Source organism: Geotrypetes seraphini, chromosome 12 (genome assembly GCF_902459505.1).
Source record: "Geotrypetes seraphini chromosome 12, aGeoSer1.1, whole genome shotgun sequence".
Lineage (NCBI taxonomy): Eukaryota > Metazoa > Chordata > Amphibia > Gymnophiona > Dermophiidae > Geotrypetes > Geotrypetes seraphini.
This window is the reverse complement of record NC_047095.1, coordinates 55,642,501-55,659,098: the sequence shown is the minus strand read 5'-3', so window position 1 is coordinate 55,659,098 and position 16,598 is coordinate 55,642,501. Positions and strand designations below refer to the sequence as shown.

The window sequence follows — 16,598 nt, the reverse complement described above, 5'->3', positions numbered from 1 at the left end:
TAATGGAAGGTCAATTTGGCAAAAACTTGAAATCCCTTTCACGACACTCAACTAATAAGTAGCAACTTACACACAAGCCAACCTACTTAATTTCACCAGTTGCTGAGAAAATCACCAAACAAGCAAATATTGTCTGCGTAACATCAAGTTCACGACATATACAGTGCCCCCTCCACGAATTTGCGGTCCTGCTCATTCGTGGTATTTTCTAACCACGAATGACTGATGAAGAAAGGGCAGCAGGAGAGGGCAGCCAGAGCGCCGGCGAGTGAAGGAAATCACTCACGGTATGCTCCAACCGCCTCTTCCTGCTTTGATACACAGCTCCTGATTGGTGAGGCCCGACTTTAGTACAGGAAGAGGCGGTCGGAGCATACTGCGAGTGATTTCCTTCACTCGCCGGTGCTCCTGCCGCCCTCTCCTGTCTCCCCTGCTAAAAACCGTATTCGCGGTTTTTCAACATTCAGGAACCCCCGCAAATATTGGGGGAGTACTGTAACAGTTTTCTTATCCAAAACAGCAAAATACATCATCTGCACCAGTAAACAGAACACAAAAAAAAATGTTTTGTGTTTTTACAATTACTCCTGCGCTAGACAAGATGTTAGATACATCACAGTATCAAAATGAGCATGCCAGCAAAATTAATTCAAATACAAAAGCCAAAAGTAACTTCCACAGCAGCAGCTACCGGGACAAGGCTGTGCCAGTTTTCCAAGGCTTCCTAAAGATAACAGAATAGGGCTCTTGCTGTTCTTTCAAATCCTCAGTCCATAAAATCAAAATCCATGATGCAAGAACAATTTTAAAGCAAGTATTATTTAGGATGTTTAAAAGCCCCCCCCCCCCCTTCCACATTTTTTCTAATGCTAGCATAGGTAGGCAATAATTACTGTGTGATGCACCCTGTGCTTCAGGAACATAGATTATAAATCCAACGTGTGATGGTATTGCTCTACTTTAAAAGAACTCCCACTTAAGTGAGGACAGGGAGATTAAAGGGCAATTGTAGAAAATACACTACCAGTTAGGTGCCAATTCGATGATGGCATCTGGATGATCAAATTCAGTTACACAATACCTGCATAAGTGGATAATTTACATGCTAACACGTCATGTCAATGGCAGGTATAAATGTGTCCCCTACTGTACAGCGATCACTAATTTTTTTAAGTCCCGTCCATTTTGGATCCAGATTTATTGAAGGAGAGCCACCAAGTATCTTTCCATTCAGGACCATGACACCGAGAATCAGCAGGTGTGAAGGATGTCCATCCCTACCAGTCTGGCTTCAAACTCTTCACTGGAGGTATCTTCCAAGGCGATAGGCATTTCTCAATGCATCCTCTTCATCTATTGAGAAATGCCTTGTCCTTCAAGCATGTGGCGCTTCTGTTGTGAGCTTGGGTGGAGGCAGAAAGCGGCATTAAAAAAAAAAAATAAGATGATGCTAAGGACTGCCCCAGAAGTCTCCAGAGGCCATCACTGGCTAACACTGCCTTAGAATGTAACTTGTGGTACTCTGTTACGAGTATGTGACCCACCCATGTCCCACAAAAGCCCCTGGTTCCTCCTCCTTGCATTTATGTGCCATATAAGTTCTGAGCCTTACTACAACTATCGCATGTAATGATCAGCTTAATTTGTGCATGCAATTGACATCTAATGTTGGCGATCCGTTGCAGAACGAGGGTGTAAGCGACCTACTGAAAGGTCATAGCATGAGCAACAGCTTCCGATCTGCATTTACTCCAGCGGCAGAAACCCCGTCACTCTGAGCCAAGCTGTTCCGGTGTAGCATTTTGCACATCATCTCACAAGTGTTACACGGGCCGCTAAGTAAGGCACGGTTCTCTCCAAGGTGGTTTTGATAAAGGTAGAGAAGACAGGATTCGTCCGAGGTTGATGACGAGGCAAATTCAACCATGCACGCTACTCAGCTGAAAGGCACCCGCTTGTCTTCATCTAGTGAAGCTGGAGAAAAAGTGAAACGTTGGTTCATAAAGTTAATGATTATTACGTAATTTTTTTTTAAAAAAAATTATTATTTGATGCAGATCAACTCTGTCCAGTTTTTGTCATTTGCACACATGGAGGCTTCAGAAGAGGTGCACAGTGCACTCTCACCCAGTCGGAAACCAAAGAGAGCATCGATGAAACCAAGTCTAGCGGCAGTATCAGAAGGCTGTCCAAGTCTTCCACTGTATCACCGTCGCTTCTGGCTTTCTGGACACGGGTGTTGGTGCCTCCAATTCAGTGTCTTGCCATTTTGCAGATTTTATCATACACCTCTGGAAAAGCCTCTTTGCAGTTCAGCTGCTCCCTCAGCTTGTGGTACAACGAGCCATCAAACATCTCCCAGAACTCCTCCCGGCTCATATAGCAATCTGCATACAACATCTGGAAACTACAGGGAGATCAAAGCAAAAGTACAGGACAAATAAATTGTGCACTTGCCATGAGATCAGTACAGAGAGACACTGAAATACACATCAAGACATAAGAATCAAGGTTCTATGCTACTAACCCTAGGGAGAAGAAGTGGCTTTTCTCAGGTCTGCTTTAATAATAGTTTATGGACTTTTCTTCTAGGAGTTTGTCTAAACCACCAGGCCAATCGGGTTTTCAGAATAGCCCTAATGAATATGCATGAGAGAGATTTGCATATTTGGAAGTGACAGGCATGCAAATCTGCTCCATGCATATTCATTAGGGCTATTCTGAAAACCCGACTGGCCTGGTGAGCTTTCAGGACAGGGTTGGGAACCACTGATCTAAACCTTTTTTTGTACCCGCATATGTATCTTTGTGCATTGCTGATAAACTAGCCCTGCACGTTCATCCTTTTAAACACATAATTTGGAAGCCAATGTGTTTGTAAATTCAAAATATGTGAAAGGAAAGGGGTTGTCTTCTGAACAATTACCAACACGTTTCCTCTTCGGGTCTCTGCTCCCCTTGGGAAATTCAAAGAATTTAAAGACAACTAAAGCCTAAGGTTTTGCTTGTTTTCTGGAACCGAGTCATTGCTTTTTTTCTGCTCACATGGTACTGCAAGGTCTTTATAGTTCACATTTACAGGTGGGGTTAATTTTATAAATTTATTTCCAAGTACAAAGTATGTTTTACACATACCATATGTACTCGAATGTGAATCGATCCGAATATAAACCAAAGTATCCTTTTTTCCCTTCAAAAAGGGGGGGGGGGGGAGGGGAAAAGACTGACTCGAATATAAACCGGAGATTAGAAATTTGGGTTATAATGGTGAGCCAATCTATAAAGACTGCTCACCTTCTCTCCCCATCAGCTATCTCCTAAGTCACTAAAAATAATATAAATATCCGTGATGCATATATCCTGAAGCTAACATATTCACAACAAGGCCCCTAATAGGAAAACATTGCTACAAGCAACCACAAACTTAAATAAATGTAGACAAAAATCAAACTTACCGTATATACTTAAATATAAGTCAAGACCCCCATTTTTCCTCCCAAAAAGGAGGAAAAATGGTTGACTCGAAAGCAAAGACGGGGGCTTAATATTCAAGTGCCATGCCCTGCCAGGATCTGCACTCAGCCCCCCTCCCTGCCAACCTCTTCACCCAGCCCCCTTCCCTCCCTGCCCTACTAGGCTATGCAGCCAGCCAGCCCCCCCTTCCCTGCCAGGCTCTGAACCCTGCCCCCCCTCCGGAGGTCTAGTGTTAGACCAGGACAGGAGGGATTCCTCCCGTCCGATTCTATTTTTTAACCCCCCCACCCCCCCGTACCTTTTTTCGCCTTTTTAAATCCTTGGTGGTCCAGCAGTGTATCGGGCAGGAGCGAGCTTTCCGCGCTCCTGCCCCGCACTGAGCCCCTCCCTCCCTGGATGGCTGCCTAAGATTTCATGGCCAGCAGCACACCCGGCAGGAGCAAGCTTTTCGAGCTCCTGCCCAGCCCTGTGCCACTCCATGAATGGCTGCCGTTGGTTCTTGAGCCAAATTCTGTCTTGGCCCCTTTACCACACCTACCATAGAGCTACAAAAAGCTCCTGGCAAGATCTGAACAAACCCCCAACAAGGCATAGCCTCTCTCCCCTGCACTGTCGGCAATGTCAGATTATTACCCATGATTTCTTACACTTGTCAAAGTACAGTGTGGGAGCTCAGGAATGCAGCCAGATACCCTTTAATAAAAGTAAATGATAAACAACAACTGGAGAAAACTGCTAAAAGGGCCACATAAAAAGCCGTTTGGGAAGCTTGGTTTTCTTACCCATGAACATCTCGTACAAACTTCTCCAGGTGTCTTGTGGAAGCTTTGGCTTCAAAGCACTTTTGCTTGGGTTCACCATATGCTCCAATATCAACGTACAGCTCTGCTTGGTTCTCTTTAGGGTGGCACATGCCAGGCTGGCTGGGAAGCATGAATGGGCACAACCAGAGAGGAAAAACCTGCATAAAAACATATAATCAAGACTGAAAGAGAGCCACTGCTTCCCTATTTATTACAAAAGCTTTTCTCTCTCCCAGCACATGGTGGGCACACGTGCTCTAGACCCAATGCCCGATAGAAGCCTGCTTTCCTTTACAGAATTCCAGCCTAACACATCAGATACACATGCAATACTTAAGACAACTATTCACTGTATTTTACAAACCTTGCATAACCATGCGCGTTATACGCGTTAGCGCGTTTTACAACTTTTTTTTTACATAGTTCCCCCCCCCCCCCGACGTCCGATTCACCCCGCAGGACCGCTCGCACCCCTACCCCGAAGGACCGCTCGCACGCACTCACACCCGCACCCCCACTCCGAAGGACCGCTCGCACCCATTGCAATTGGACGTCGGGGGGGGGGGGGGCATCAGGTTTTCAGGGTGGGGACAGGACTTCAAGGGGGAGAGGAAAGTCGGGGTGGCCAGAGGAGAGTCGGGGCGGGCGAAAGGAGAGTCGGGTGGCGACTGAAGAGTCAGGGCGGCATGCACGGTCTACGGGTGTGCGCGGTATATAAAAATTTATTTATATAAATTACAGTTTCCCGCGCGCTATACCCGTGTGCGCGTTTTACACGGGTGCGCGGTATATGAGTGAAAATACGGTACACCATCCACAGAGCTTCAGCAGGAACGTGAAAGTGGGTGTCAATAAGTCACTATAAAATGTTAGGGCAAAGGCACAGAAATGGTGCAGACTGAAAAACAGTGGACATTTATGCCTGCTCAAGAGCAGATATCAAAGTTTATATAGAAACAGAGAAAAATGAAGGCCGATGAAGACCATATGATCCAACTAATCTGCCCATCCATGTCATAAACTGTATTGTGAATAAATAAGGGGGGCCCTTAATTAATATGGCCTCCATAACTATATATATATATTAGATACACTATTAGTTAGGGCTCTGAAGGACACTAATATAGCTGAATAATAGAAATCCTTCACACTCAGAAAAGTATAAACAGAATTCGCAGAGTACATATTTTTCCTTCATAGAACAAAATATTATGGTTTATTGTCTAAAACACAGTTCTTCAACCACCGGTCCACGGACCGGTGTCGGTCCGCAGAAAATTTCTGACGGTCCGCGCAGGGCCGGCGAGATCAAGTCGGCAGTTAAATTTCCTGCCAACTGCGGTTCCTCCCGACTGCGGTTCTTGCTGACTAATGTTCCTCCCAGCCTCAGGCAATCAAGACAGGCTGTCGACGTCGGGGCCTTCCCTCTCTGAGTCTCGCCTGTTCGGAAACAGGAAGTTGAAACAAAATAGGCGGGACTCAGATAGTGAAGGTCCCGACGTCGGCAGCCTGTCTTGATTGCCGCCCCTGCCGAGTTGCTGAAGAGGGCCGCGGGGAAGTTGCAACTGGAACGGAGAGAGCTGCAGATACAGGTGCAGGTGGAGGGAGATGGTCAGCGTGTGCGAGCAAGATCCTGGGGAGCCTTCACAGTGGCTGTCTCCTCTCCCACCAGCTCTCCTACTTGCCAGGGCAGTGCTTTACCGGCAACTTCCTGCAAGCAAGTACTGAGAGCTGCTGGAAGGGGAGGAAGATGTGTTGAGAATTGAGTCGGTTCAGCGAATGGCTACCAGGATGGTCTTGGGGCTCAGGGATCTCACGTATGAAGAAAGGTTAAAAAAACTGCGGATGTACTCGCTGGAGGAGCGAAGAGAGAGAGGGGACATGATTGAGACCTTTAAGTATATTACTGGGCGTATAGAGGTGAAAGACGATATCTTCAGTCTTACAGGGCCCTCGGTAACCAGAGGACACTCGCTGAAAATCAGGGGTGAGAAATTTCGGGGTGATACTAGGAAGTACTTCTTCACCGAAAGGGTGGTCGATCATTGGAACGAGCTGCCTCAGCGGGTGATTGAGGCCAGCAGCGTATTAGATTTCAAGAAAAAATGGGATATTCATGTGGGATTTCTAGAAGAGTAAGAATCAGGGAGTGGGTCATTGGTATGGGCAGACTCGATGGGCTATGGCCCTTTTCTGCCGTCATTTTTCTATGTTTCTATGTTTCTATGAAGCCACTGTAGAAGGCTGGGAAGCTGCTGGATAAAGGGAGAGCTGTTACTGGACTTGAAGGGAGTTAGAAGGAGAGATGCTGCTGGGAGGGGAGGAGGGAAAGGGATAAGAAGGAGAGATGCTGCTGGGAGGGGAGGAGGGAAAGGGATGGGTAGAGAGTTAATGTTGGATAGAGGGAGGAGGGATGGGAGAAGGAAAAAAAGGAAGGAGGGAAGGGAGAAAGAAAAAAGGAAAGAAACAGCTGGCAGGGAGATTACAGAAGGGGAAGGGGGTCAGGGTGGAATGGAGAGATCAGATGAGGGAAAGGGGAGATAGAGGAATGAGAAAGTAGAGAGACATTGATGCTGGAAAGGGGGGTCAGCAGAGAAATGAGAGAGGGATAAAGATGCTAGATCTGGTGTAGGAGAGATAAAAATGAAGAAGGCAGTGAAGCTGGAATGAATGATGTAAAAAGGAGAGAGGAGGAACAGGCTGGATGGACAGGGAAGAGGGGCATAGAAAGAAGTTAGATACATATGGAAGGGGGAGAGGGCAGACATTGGATGGAATGGGCAGATGCTGGAAGGAAAAGAGTGAAAAGAAGATGAAAGCAGAAACCAGAGACAACAAAAGGTAGAAAAAAATAATTTTATTTCTATTTTGTCATTAGAATATATCAGATTTGATATATATATCCTGCTAGAGACATAACTGGGGACTGCAGTATTCTGTTAGCATGATATTTCTAAGTAGCATTCTATAATAACTTGGCTTGTTCAGTTTTCTTGATAGTAGAGGGTATATATGTGAAGGGGAGGGGAGACAGGGGTTTTGTTGGTCCGTGCTCTGTATATTTGTATTTATAAAATCACAATTGTTCAGAATATTGTTTCTTTTTATACTTTAATAAAATACGTTCAATATAAAATCATAATTGCGGCTTGTGCAAATGGGATCAGATGGTTTACGGGGACCGAGCTCGCGGAAATGGGGTGTAAACGGGGTTTTTAAATTTTAGTCCTAGTAGTTTGCCGGTCCACAAAATAATTCTTTTATTTCTGCCGGTCCACGGGTGTAAAAAGGTTGAAGAACACTGGTCTAAAACAAGATGCTGAAGCCATAACATAGCAGGCTCCTGCAAATAAGCTAAAAGTCACACTGACATATTTGTCGCTCGAGTTAGGAGAAATCATGCGACTATACCATGTGGTTGCAGAAATGTATTGTTTAGCAAATGAAAGTTTCTGGAAAACATATTTTTCTTCCAGTAGTTGTTTAGACGGTTTAGAGAGAAAACCACATCTGTTTATAAGAACATAGACTTCTTCCACTTACATAGTTAGGGCAAATATTGATGAGTTAGCATATGATGAGTTAAGTCACTGTTGCTAAGGAAATTAGTAGTAAAGTAAAATTCAGAAACCATGCGACTTCACTTTGTAAATGGATTGTGATTGGAAGATGTACCAACTATGTATGTTTAATAATGAATTAATTAATAATGTCAATAAAATGGCCAGTCATCTGTATTGGGGAAGCCTTTCTGATGTCCCATTATTTTAGAGGATGCAGAAACGCTTCTCAAAGCTTTGACTAGTTTTAACCACACTTGTGTGAGAAATTTCTTTCCTGAACTCCCCAGAAATAGAATTAAGAACTGAGGAATATATGGAAGTATTAGGAGGCAGGTAGATAGCCTGAGTAGATGGTTATTTCAACCAAACACAACATTCCCTTTTGCTCCTTTAGAGATCCTATGTACTTGTTCCAAGCTTTCTCAAATTCTGTTACAGTTTTTCTCTCTCCTACCTCCACCGGGAGGCCATTCTGTGAATTTATCACTCCTGTGAAGAAATATATCCTTATAGATTACTCCCGAGTCTGTCCCCTTTCATCTTCATCCTATGCCCCCTCATTCCAGAGCTTCCTTTCAAAGGAATTCAATTTGTGCGTAAATATAGAAACAACCTATATGAATTGTGACTCTGCCCTTGCTCTGCCTCAGAACACCTACATACAGGTCACATAAAAGGACATGTCTTCCTTGGCATCATACATACTTTTCATACATAACCCCTGGGGCAATTTTACACGCATAAAATGATTAGCAAATTAAAGGCTGACAAGAATCTTTTGCTCTATGTGGAAATAGCATGCATGTCGCATTACCTGACGCCTAGTTTAAAGCTATACAAAAGAACCCAATATAGGGAATTCACTGATAATTTTCAAAACTAATAATCCTTATTGAAACAATCGAGATAGCTTTCATAATCACACTGAGGGTGCACTTATTACAATATAATATGCCAACCTAATGGGACACTGGAGAAATAACCAGAGTTCCAGGCTTATACATATTAAGAAGGCTCTTTTTTCAAGCCATGCTACACACCATCATGGGCGTACAACTATGTGTGATTTAAATTATATCAGTGCAAAACACACAAAAAGTGACAGTGCTCTATGCAAAACATATAATAATGTTTAGTTATTTTACTTATTGCCAACTTATCAAGATTAAATGCTCAAAACTGGCACAGACTGTGGTACTTATCTCTGGCATTTCCCCACTCACAGTTCAAAGTTCGATTGATAGGCACCTCCACGTGTTCGTAATTTGGATTCTGGTATATTTTTATCCAAGTTACCAGGCTCTATCAAGCTCAGTTTCAGGTAAAATACCCTTCCTCAGGAGCCACTTATAAGATTCCAGTGTCACAGTCTAATGAAAGTTCCAAAGGAGCCTTCAGACGGAGCACAAAATAACACCCTTCCTCCCTTTCCAGCTCAGCCCGTGGCTCTCTCTCATTCCACCCTGTACCCCTTGTACCTTTTTCAGAAGAATATGACCCGTTCTAAAATTACTCTCCTAGAGTGTGAACTTGACCCCAAGCAAACTAAAAAATGCAACAGATTAGGAGACCTTGAAAGTAATTAACAGGTATACAAAAACGATCTGTTGGCAAATCAAAGACTGATATCGCAACCACCAAAATATCTTAAGTCTACCAAAAAACAATGGTCATTTTTCCTTATCTCGCATGCACTTTTATGGAAAGGCAAGTTATAAGCCAAAAACAACAAGAGCACAATAAGAACTTACGTTGATTTCAGCCTGGAAGACTTTGATGGCTTTCTTCAGGTACTTCATTGGCACCAACATGTCTTGTACGACATGGTGCTGTTCATACAGTTTTCGAGTCGTTTCTCCTTGTGTTAGTTTTAATAAGGAGATTTTTGGAGGTACCATCCAGCCAAAAAGGTAACGAAACACAGGATTGTTGCCAAATGGAATGATGTCCTTTGGAGGAAAATTAAAAGAGCAAAAGTTGACTTTAAATAGCAGGTTGACCCTATTCTTCCTTCTATTTTTAAGGCCATTTTAATGCTTATGAAAGGTGTTGAACTGACTGTATTGAAAACCCAAAGTACCCTCACTTCCTAATGAACTTCGTGTTCAACCTACTTATATTACGTTTAGAGCCAAGTTAAAAACTTATTTATTTGGATTTGCATTTCCTGTTTAGGTTGTTCTTGATGATTTGATTTTAATATTCCACTATTACTGCAACTAAATTTTTTTAAATTTCTTATTTTAAATTTTATCTATTAATTTTTTCTTTTATTTTTCTGTCATGAATATTTGGCGTTCTTTTCCTTTTTAATTGATACCGCCACTGATGTTGTATCGAAGAGCGGTATATAAATACAAATAAACATTCTCCATTTATTCCTAGAACAAGCTTCTCAGACACATGACCCTACCCATCATGCTTCAGCCATGCTCTGGAGGGACACATCTATGCAACAGAATGGGCGAAAAGCTGCTGACTAAAGTACAATTTATACAACAAATGTCAAAATTGACTGCTCTTCAGAGAAACCAGTTACACAGTTATAATACTATATGGGGTGCATATGATATTTGGATCAGCTCTCAAGTGAGCAATCCTATCAACTCTTGAACTATAGTTTATTTTTTATTCTTATATTTCAGAAGCTCCTGCACACATCCTCTCACCGGGGTGGGAGGGGGGAAGTGGAGGGAAGAGGGGGGGGTGAATTATTGAAGGAATAAAGACAATTTGATATCTTTATTATGTATTAAGGAATATGATACATAATGAATGTATTGCTTTATCTTTATATAAGCTTGATGTTTTTAAAATATATTCAAATTATTTAATAAAGCATTTTGGAAAAACAAAAAACAAAGAATGGGTGAGAAGCTGAATTCAGTTTCTAGGCCTCGTCAGTCTTTGACCTCTCTGCTCAGACTGTCGACAACTCAAGCTGCATTATAGGCCTAAGCCCCTACCTTTCTCAGTGGAATCAGAGCCAACTGCCTAGAGGTGAATGACAATGTTATTCTGGAGGACAATACAAAGGTGCCTGAAATCTGCCCTCGATCCAAACTAGATCCCTTGGGTTAAGTACACTTTTAATTAAAGTTAATCATTATCTGCAATGCACAATTCAAGGCAGGAATAGCAAGTAAATAGCAAGGGAATGACAGAAAGGCACTAGCATAGGCCCAGCACATATCATAAGAATAACCTTACTGGATCAGACCATTGGTCCATCTAGCCCAGTATCCCATCTTCATGGAGGCCAATCCAAGTCACAAGTAAGTGGCAAAAACAGAAATAGTAGCAGCATTCTAGAGTTGAGATTGTGATGTCATAATGCCTCATTCCACCAATGCCTAAGAATCAATCTCATCAGTGATGTCACAATAGCTTGACTGTCCTATAATTGGCTCACATAAGAATATAACAAAAGAATAGCCTTACTGGATCAGACCAATGGCCTATCTAGCCCTGTATCTCATGTTTATGGAGGCTAATCCAAGTCACAAGTACCTGGCAAAAACCCAAATTGTAGCAGCATTCCATTCCACCAATCCAGGGCAAGCAGTGGCTTTTCCCATGTCTGTCTCAACAGCAATTTATGGACTTTTCCTCCAGAAACTTATCCAAACCCTTTATAAAACCCGCTACATTAACCTCTCTTACCAAATCCTCTGGCAACACATTCCAGAGCTTAACTATTCTCCGAGTGAAAAAATATTTCCTACTATTGGTATTAAAAAGCTTTACTCTGTAACTTTGAGTGTCCCCTAGTCTTTGTAAATCTTGATGCAGAAAAAAAAAAATCCACTTGTACCCATTCTGCAACTCTCCCTATACAAGCAGTCTTAAGGTGTTTGAGTCATGTGGACCAATAAGGGTCCCTGCCTGCCCTCTCCAGCACGAGCTGATCTTTACCTTGCATCAGCCAAGTCTTTGCTTGAGCTAGTCTTGAGCATTCTGGATATAAGCTTACTGGGGCAGGTAGTCAGCTGCCCGATATCCCATTAAAGTTAATGGGATGTTCAGCCGACTTATTCAGTTGAGCTGGTTTGCTGTAACTTGCCTAAAAATGACATTGAATCTGGTTCACTTTTTATTACCACTATTTATGTGGCCCGACTTAACCATATAATGTTAACTAATGTTAGCGGTAAGTGCAACCTCACCCTCTCTCCTCCCAAAACTGAAACAGTTTGTTAATCCACACAGCAAAGATCAATACTGGTCAATTTTTTGGGGAAAGTTTTGTAATGGGAGATTTTGGTTTTGTTACTTGAGAAGGAGTTTCTGCCGTTTTGAATCGGAATAAAAATATTTCAGTGTTCCCTCTCCCGTTGGATGGAAAACGAGACCCTGGGCTAGTAAAAAGTTTTGGATTAGGGAGTGTGTGGCGCAGTGGTTGGATCTACAGCCTCAGCACCCTGGGGTTGTGGGTTCAAACCCCGCCGCTGCTCCTTGTGACCCTGGGCAAGTCACTTAATCCCCCCCATTGCCCCAGGTACATTACATAGATTGTGAGCCTGCCAGGGCAGACAGGGAAAATGCTAGAGTACCTGAATAAACTCTTGTAAACTGTGTTGAGCTCCCCTGGGACAACGGTATAGAAAAATGAATAAATAAATAGTGTGAAAAGCTTCAGCCTTTGATACCTAGAGCTGGTATTGTGACATCACAATGCCTCATTCCTCCAGTGCCTAAGAGCCAACCTCATCAGTGATGTCACAATGGCTTGACTGTCCTGTACTTGGCTCACCTTTACTACATTTTGATTTCTAGAGTGGTGCAGTGGTTAAAGCTACAGCCTCAGCGCCCTGAGGTTGTGGGTTCAAACCCCGCGCTGCTCCTTGTGACCCTGGGCAAGTCACTTAATCCTCCATAGCCCCAGGTACGTTAGATAGATTGTGAGCCCGCCGGGACAGAGAGGGAAAAATGCTTGAGTACCTGATTGTAAAAACCGCTTAGAGAACCTTGATAGGCGGTATATAAAATCCTAATAAAACTTGAAAACTTGATTGAGCTGGAGCTGTACTCACCTGAAGCTCCCAGAAGATACTGCGTGTATGCCGATGGTAGTAATGTCTCAGGGGAATGTACTCTGTTTCACCGCGATTAGCTCTTAGATATGACTCCGCATGCTTAAAAAACCAGGGCTTCCAGTAATTACCGATACTGTTTACCTTCAGAGGGAGAAGTATAAAGCAAATGAGCAAAATAAAACTATCCAGCATTTCGTCACAGGCAGGGCTGTGGCATCAGAGTCAATAATTATGTTAAGGGTGATATACCGACTCAAAAACTTGCAACGATATGCTAAGTTTATTTTTTTATATCTTTATCTTGGATCTAAAATTATATTTACCAGTCTTTTAGATCCAGAACAAACACTTTAAAGCCTAATATCAGTAGAAGTTAGCGCTGAATAATTGAAAAATAGAGGAGTCGGAGTCAAAAGGTTTGGGGTACAGACTCCACAGTCCTGATCATAGGTGCATCAAACTCAGGATTGCAAAGTTGGGAACCAGGACACCCATAAGTAATAACTATAGCAGGCCTGGGAATGCCCCACAATTTCTCACAGTTTCTATTAGGCAATTCATACCAAGATCTCTGCTTGTGAAATACAGTAAATAAGGGGGGTGGGGGTAACGTTATCAGGTTGTGGTAGGACACAAGCTTTTACTGCATCTTGATTTACCAGGGGGAGTCACAGATCTGCCCAGTATTGTAGGTTAACTTCTGTGGTACAAGAGTGATGCTTCCTGTGAGCTAGTGCTGCCTGATTCACGATTCGAATCGGTTCGTTTTTGTAAAAAAAATCGGACTCACCGATTCAGCCCCGATAAAATGTTCATTCTTTTTTCACCGCCGGCCGCCGGACTCGTTCCAATCTAATGTAACTTCCGGTTTTGCGAAACCGGAAGTTACATCAGAAGACACAAAGGACGTGGGAGCATCGAGGGGGGAGCGAGCAGACCTCGTGCAGCAGACCTCGGAAGTAAAGGATATTTTTTTGGCTGTCTGTCTCCACATTTCTCCTCTCTTCCCTGCGATTCCACATCCTGAGAATTGGCAGGGTGGGGGCTGAGAATTGGCAAGGGGGGCTGAGAATAGGCAGGGGGGCTGGGGATGGAAGCTGAAATTGGCAGGGGGGCTGGGAATGGAAGCTGAGAATCAGCAGGGGGGCTGGGGATGGAAGCTGAAATTGGCAGGGGGCTGGTGAGTCTTGGGGACTGGGGATGGAAGCTGGGAATTTTTGATATGATATTGCCTTGGTTAAATAAAATGTTTAAAACTTAAAAAGCTGTATCATTAACAGTGAATCGAATCGAAAAATCCATTCAACAGGGTGAATCGAATCGAAATATTTTTCTGAATCGGGCAGCACTACTGTGAGCCATAAAGTCCTTATATGGAAACCTGACCCCCTGGTGGTAGTACCACAAGACCACTGCTAGGGGCCACCAGTGCTAATTTGAATGACACTAGTAGGCATGATGGGGATTGCTTCTGGCTCAGGACCACCAGGGACTTTGGGCCGGTAAGCCCGGATGAGGGCATAAACCATTGGTCCCTTTAGTGTTGAAACATTTTTATTGAAATAAATGCCATACAAAAAAGATGACAAAAAAAAAAAACAATCAACAGTAACACCCCACCGATATCCCCAACCCTACCCTCCTCAACAAAGCCCCAGGAGGGAATCAGGGACCACAAGACAATCCAAACCTACTACAAAACAGTTACCCGGGAATCTGGATTCTTATAATCCCCAGGCCCCAGAAACTGCACTGGTCAAAGTATCAGCAGAACACCCCCTCCCCATGCCCATTCAAAGTACACAATACAAGAAAACCATCTCCCCCCCCCTGACTCCCCCCACCCCACCTTCAACCATTGCAAAAAAAAAAAAAAATAAATAAAAAATACCCATATTCCATCCGGAACCAATGTCAACCCCAAGAAACAATAGGAAATACTCAAAAAGCAATCCACACAACCTCCCTGCTCCATCCCCACCATCCCCCACTCCCACCAACTACCCTCCCAAGCACCCACACCCATCCTCCACAAGACTCGCAGCTCATTCAAGATCAGACTGCGTCCTTTGGGATGTAATATCTGAAGATATAGATCCCAAAGCTGCAAATCCATTGGCCCCTTTAATGGATAACATGGGAGCACGAGGCTATGGATTGGTGGTCAACGCTTCCGAGCGGTAAAATTATGGCTGGGATATTTTACCAGCTACACATATCTCTTCCATTGTTAAACATTGTTTCTACAAACTTCGACAGATAAGATCAATCTCCAAATTTCTCTATCCTTCATCTTTAAAGATTTTAATCCATTCATTCATCATAACTAAAATAGACTACTGTAACGCCCTTTTTCTAAATATCAGCCAAAAAGAAAAAAGAAGACTGCAAATCATTCTGAACACGGCCATAAAGTTAATCTACAATGCAAAAAAATTCAATCACGTCACCCCATTATTAATTGACGCGCATTGGTTACCAGTTAACCATAGGATCCTCTACAAGCTGATGTTCCTAATTTTTAAGACCCTCACATTCAGCGAACCACAATTTATTTTAAAATCACTTATCCCATACACACCCCAAAGATCTTTGCGCTCATCTAATCAAAACTTATTAACTGTGCCATCATTAAAAGTCATCGGAACAAGAAGAGCTGAAATGTTTACTGTCGCAGGGCCACAATGGTGGAACTCCCTTCCCCATTACATCAGAATTGAAAGTGATATCCTAACATTTAAAAAGCTTTTAAAATCTTATTTATTTAAGGACGCCTTTGATTTATAATTTAACTAAAGGACGCCTTTAATCAATTTTTATGCAAGAAAAACTTCAAAAATTTTACCCTACCTTTCGTTCTTTCCTGGTTTTTTGTTTTTTTCCTCTCCCACATTGTAACTTTACCCTCCTTCCCTATCTTTCATGTGAGTCTTAATTGATTTTATTGTAATTAGGTTAAAGTTTCTATATTATATTATTATGTACATCGCCTAGAATTTCGAAATAGGCGATTCATTAAATGTGAAATAAAACTTGAACTTGAAACTACATTCATTTGCATGTTTTGCATCTCATTCCTATATACTCCATGGTAACTCAAATATTGCAGCCTGCGTTAGTACCCTTTAAGTAGTATTAAGAAGCACATAATACAGGTTGTGGAAGAGGAGAGGGTCTGCACTAATAGATCCCAAAAGCGCTGCACCGGGGGGGGGCACTGCTAGAACATGTGACCCAAAGTGGCCTCCTGACATCTGCACTTAGGACAGCTAGAGGACTGAGCTATCCCAGCCAAATAAGCCCGGTGGGGAGATATATGTAGACGAAGAGCAAATTTGTACTGCAGCTCCCAACAGGCTACACCAGTAGTCTCAAACTTGCGGCCCGCCAGGTACTATCTTGGTATGTTTATCATAATCGCAAAAGTAAAATAAAACGGATTTCTTGATCATATGTCTCTTTAGCTATACATTACAATATTATTATTGAGACTTAGCCAAAAGGAAAGAATTATAAACTATAAAGAGTTTTATCTCATGCAAAATTGTCATTTCTTTAATAAGACATTAACTATTTCTTCTGAGGCCCTCCAAGTACCTACAAAACCAAAATGTGACCCTGCAAAGGGTTTGAGTTTGAGACCACTGGGCTACACTGATCGTAACCCTGCGAATAGCAAGAACAAAGGACTTGAAGGACAAAGTAATGGAGAGATCCGACTC

At 42.8% G+C, this 16,598-nt stretch overlaps 1 protein-coding gene across 4 annotated transcripts in view; it reads right to left on the bottom strand.

Moving 5' to 3' along the window:
• The window catches only part of DHCR24 (24-dehydrocholesterol reductase), a 29,370-nt gene continuing 12,772 nt past the window's right edge, over positions 1-16,598 (bottom strand). For all 4 annotated transcript variants that reach the window (XM_033917096.1, XM_033917095.1, XM_033917098.1 and 1 more), the window contains exons 7-10: positions 12,874-13,017; positions 9,592-9,789; positions 4,257-4,435; positions 1-2,407 (exon numbers count right to left, since the gene is read on the bottom strand). In XM_033917096.1, coding sequence (XP_033772987.1) covers positions 2,254-2,407; positions 4,257-4,435; positions 9,592-9,789; positions 12,874-13,017 — 675 coding nt within the window. In that variant the 3' untranslated portion in view covers positions 1-2,253. The remainder of the gene's footprint in view (positions 2,408-4,256; positions 4,436-9,591; positions 9,790-12,873; positions 13,018-16,598) is intronic.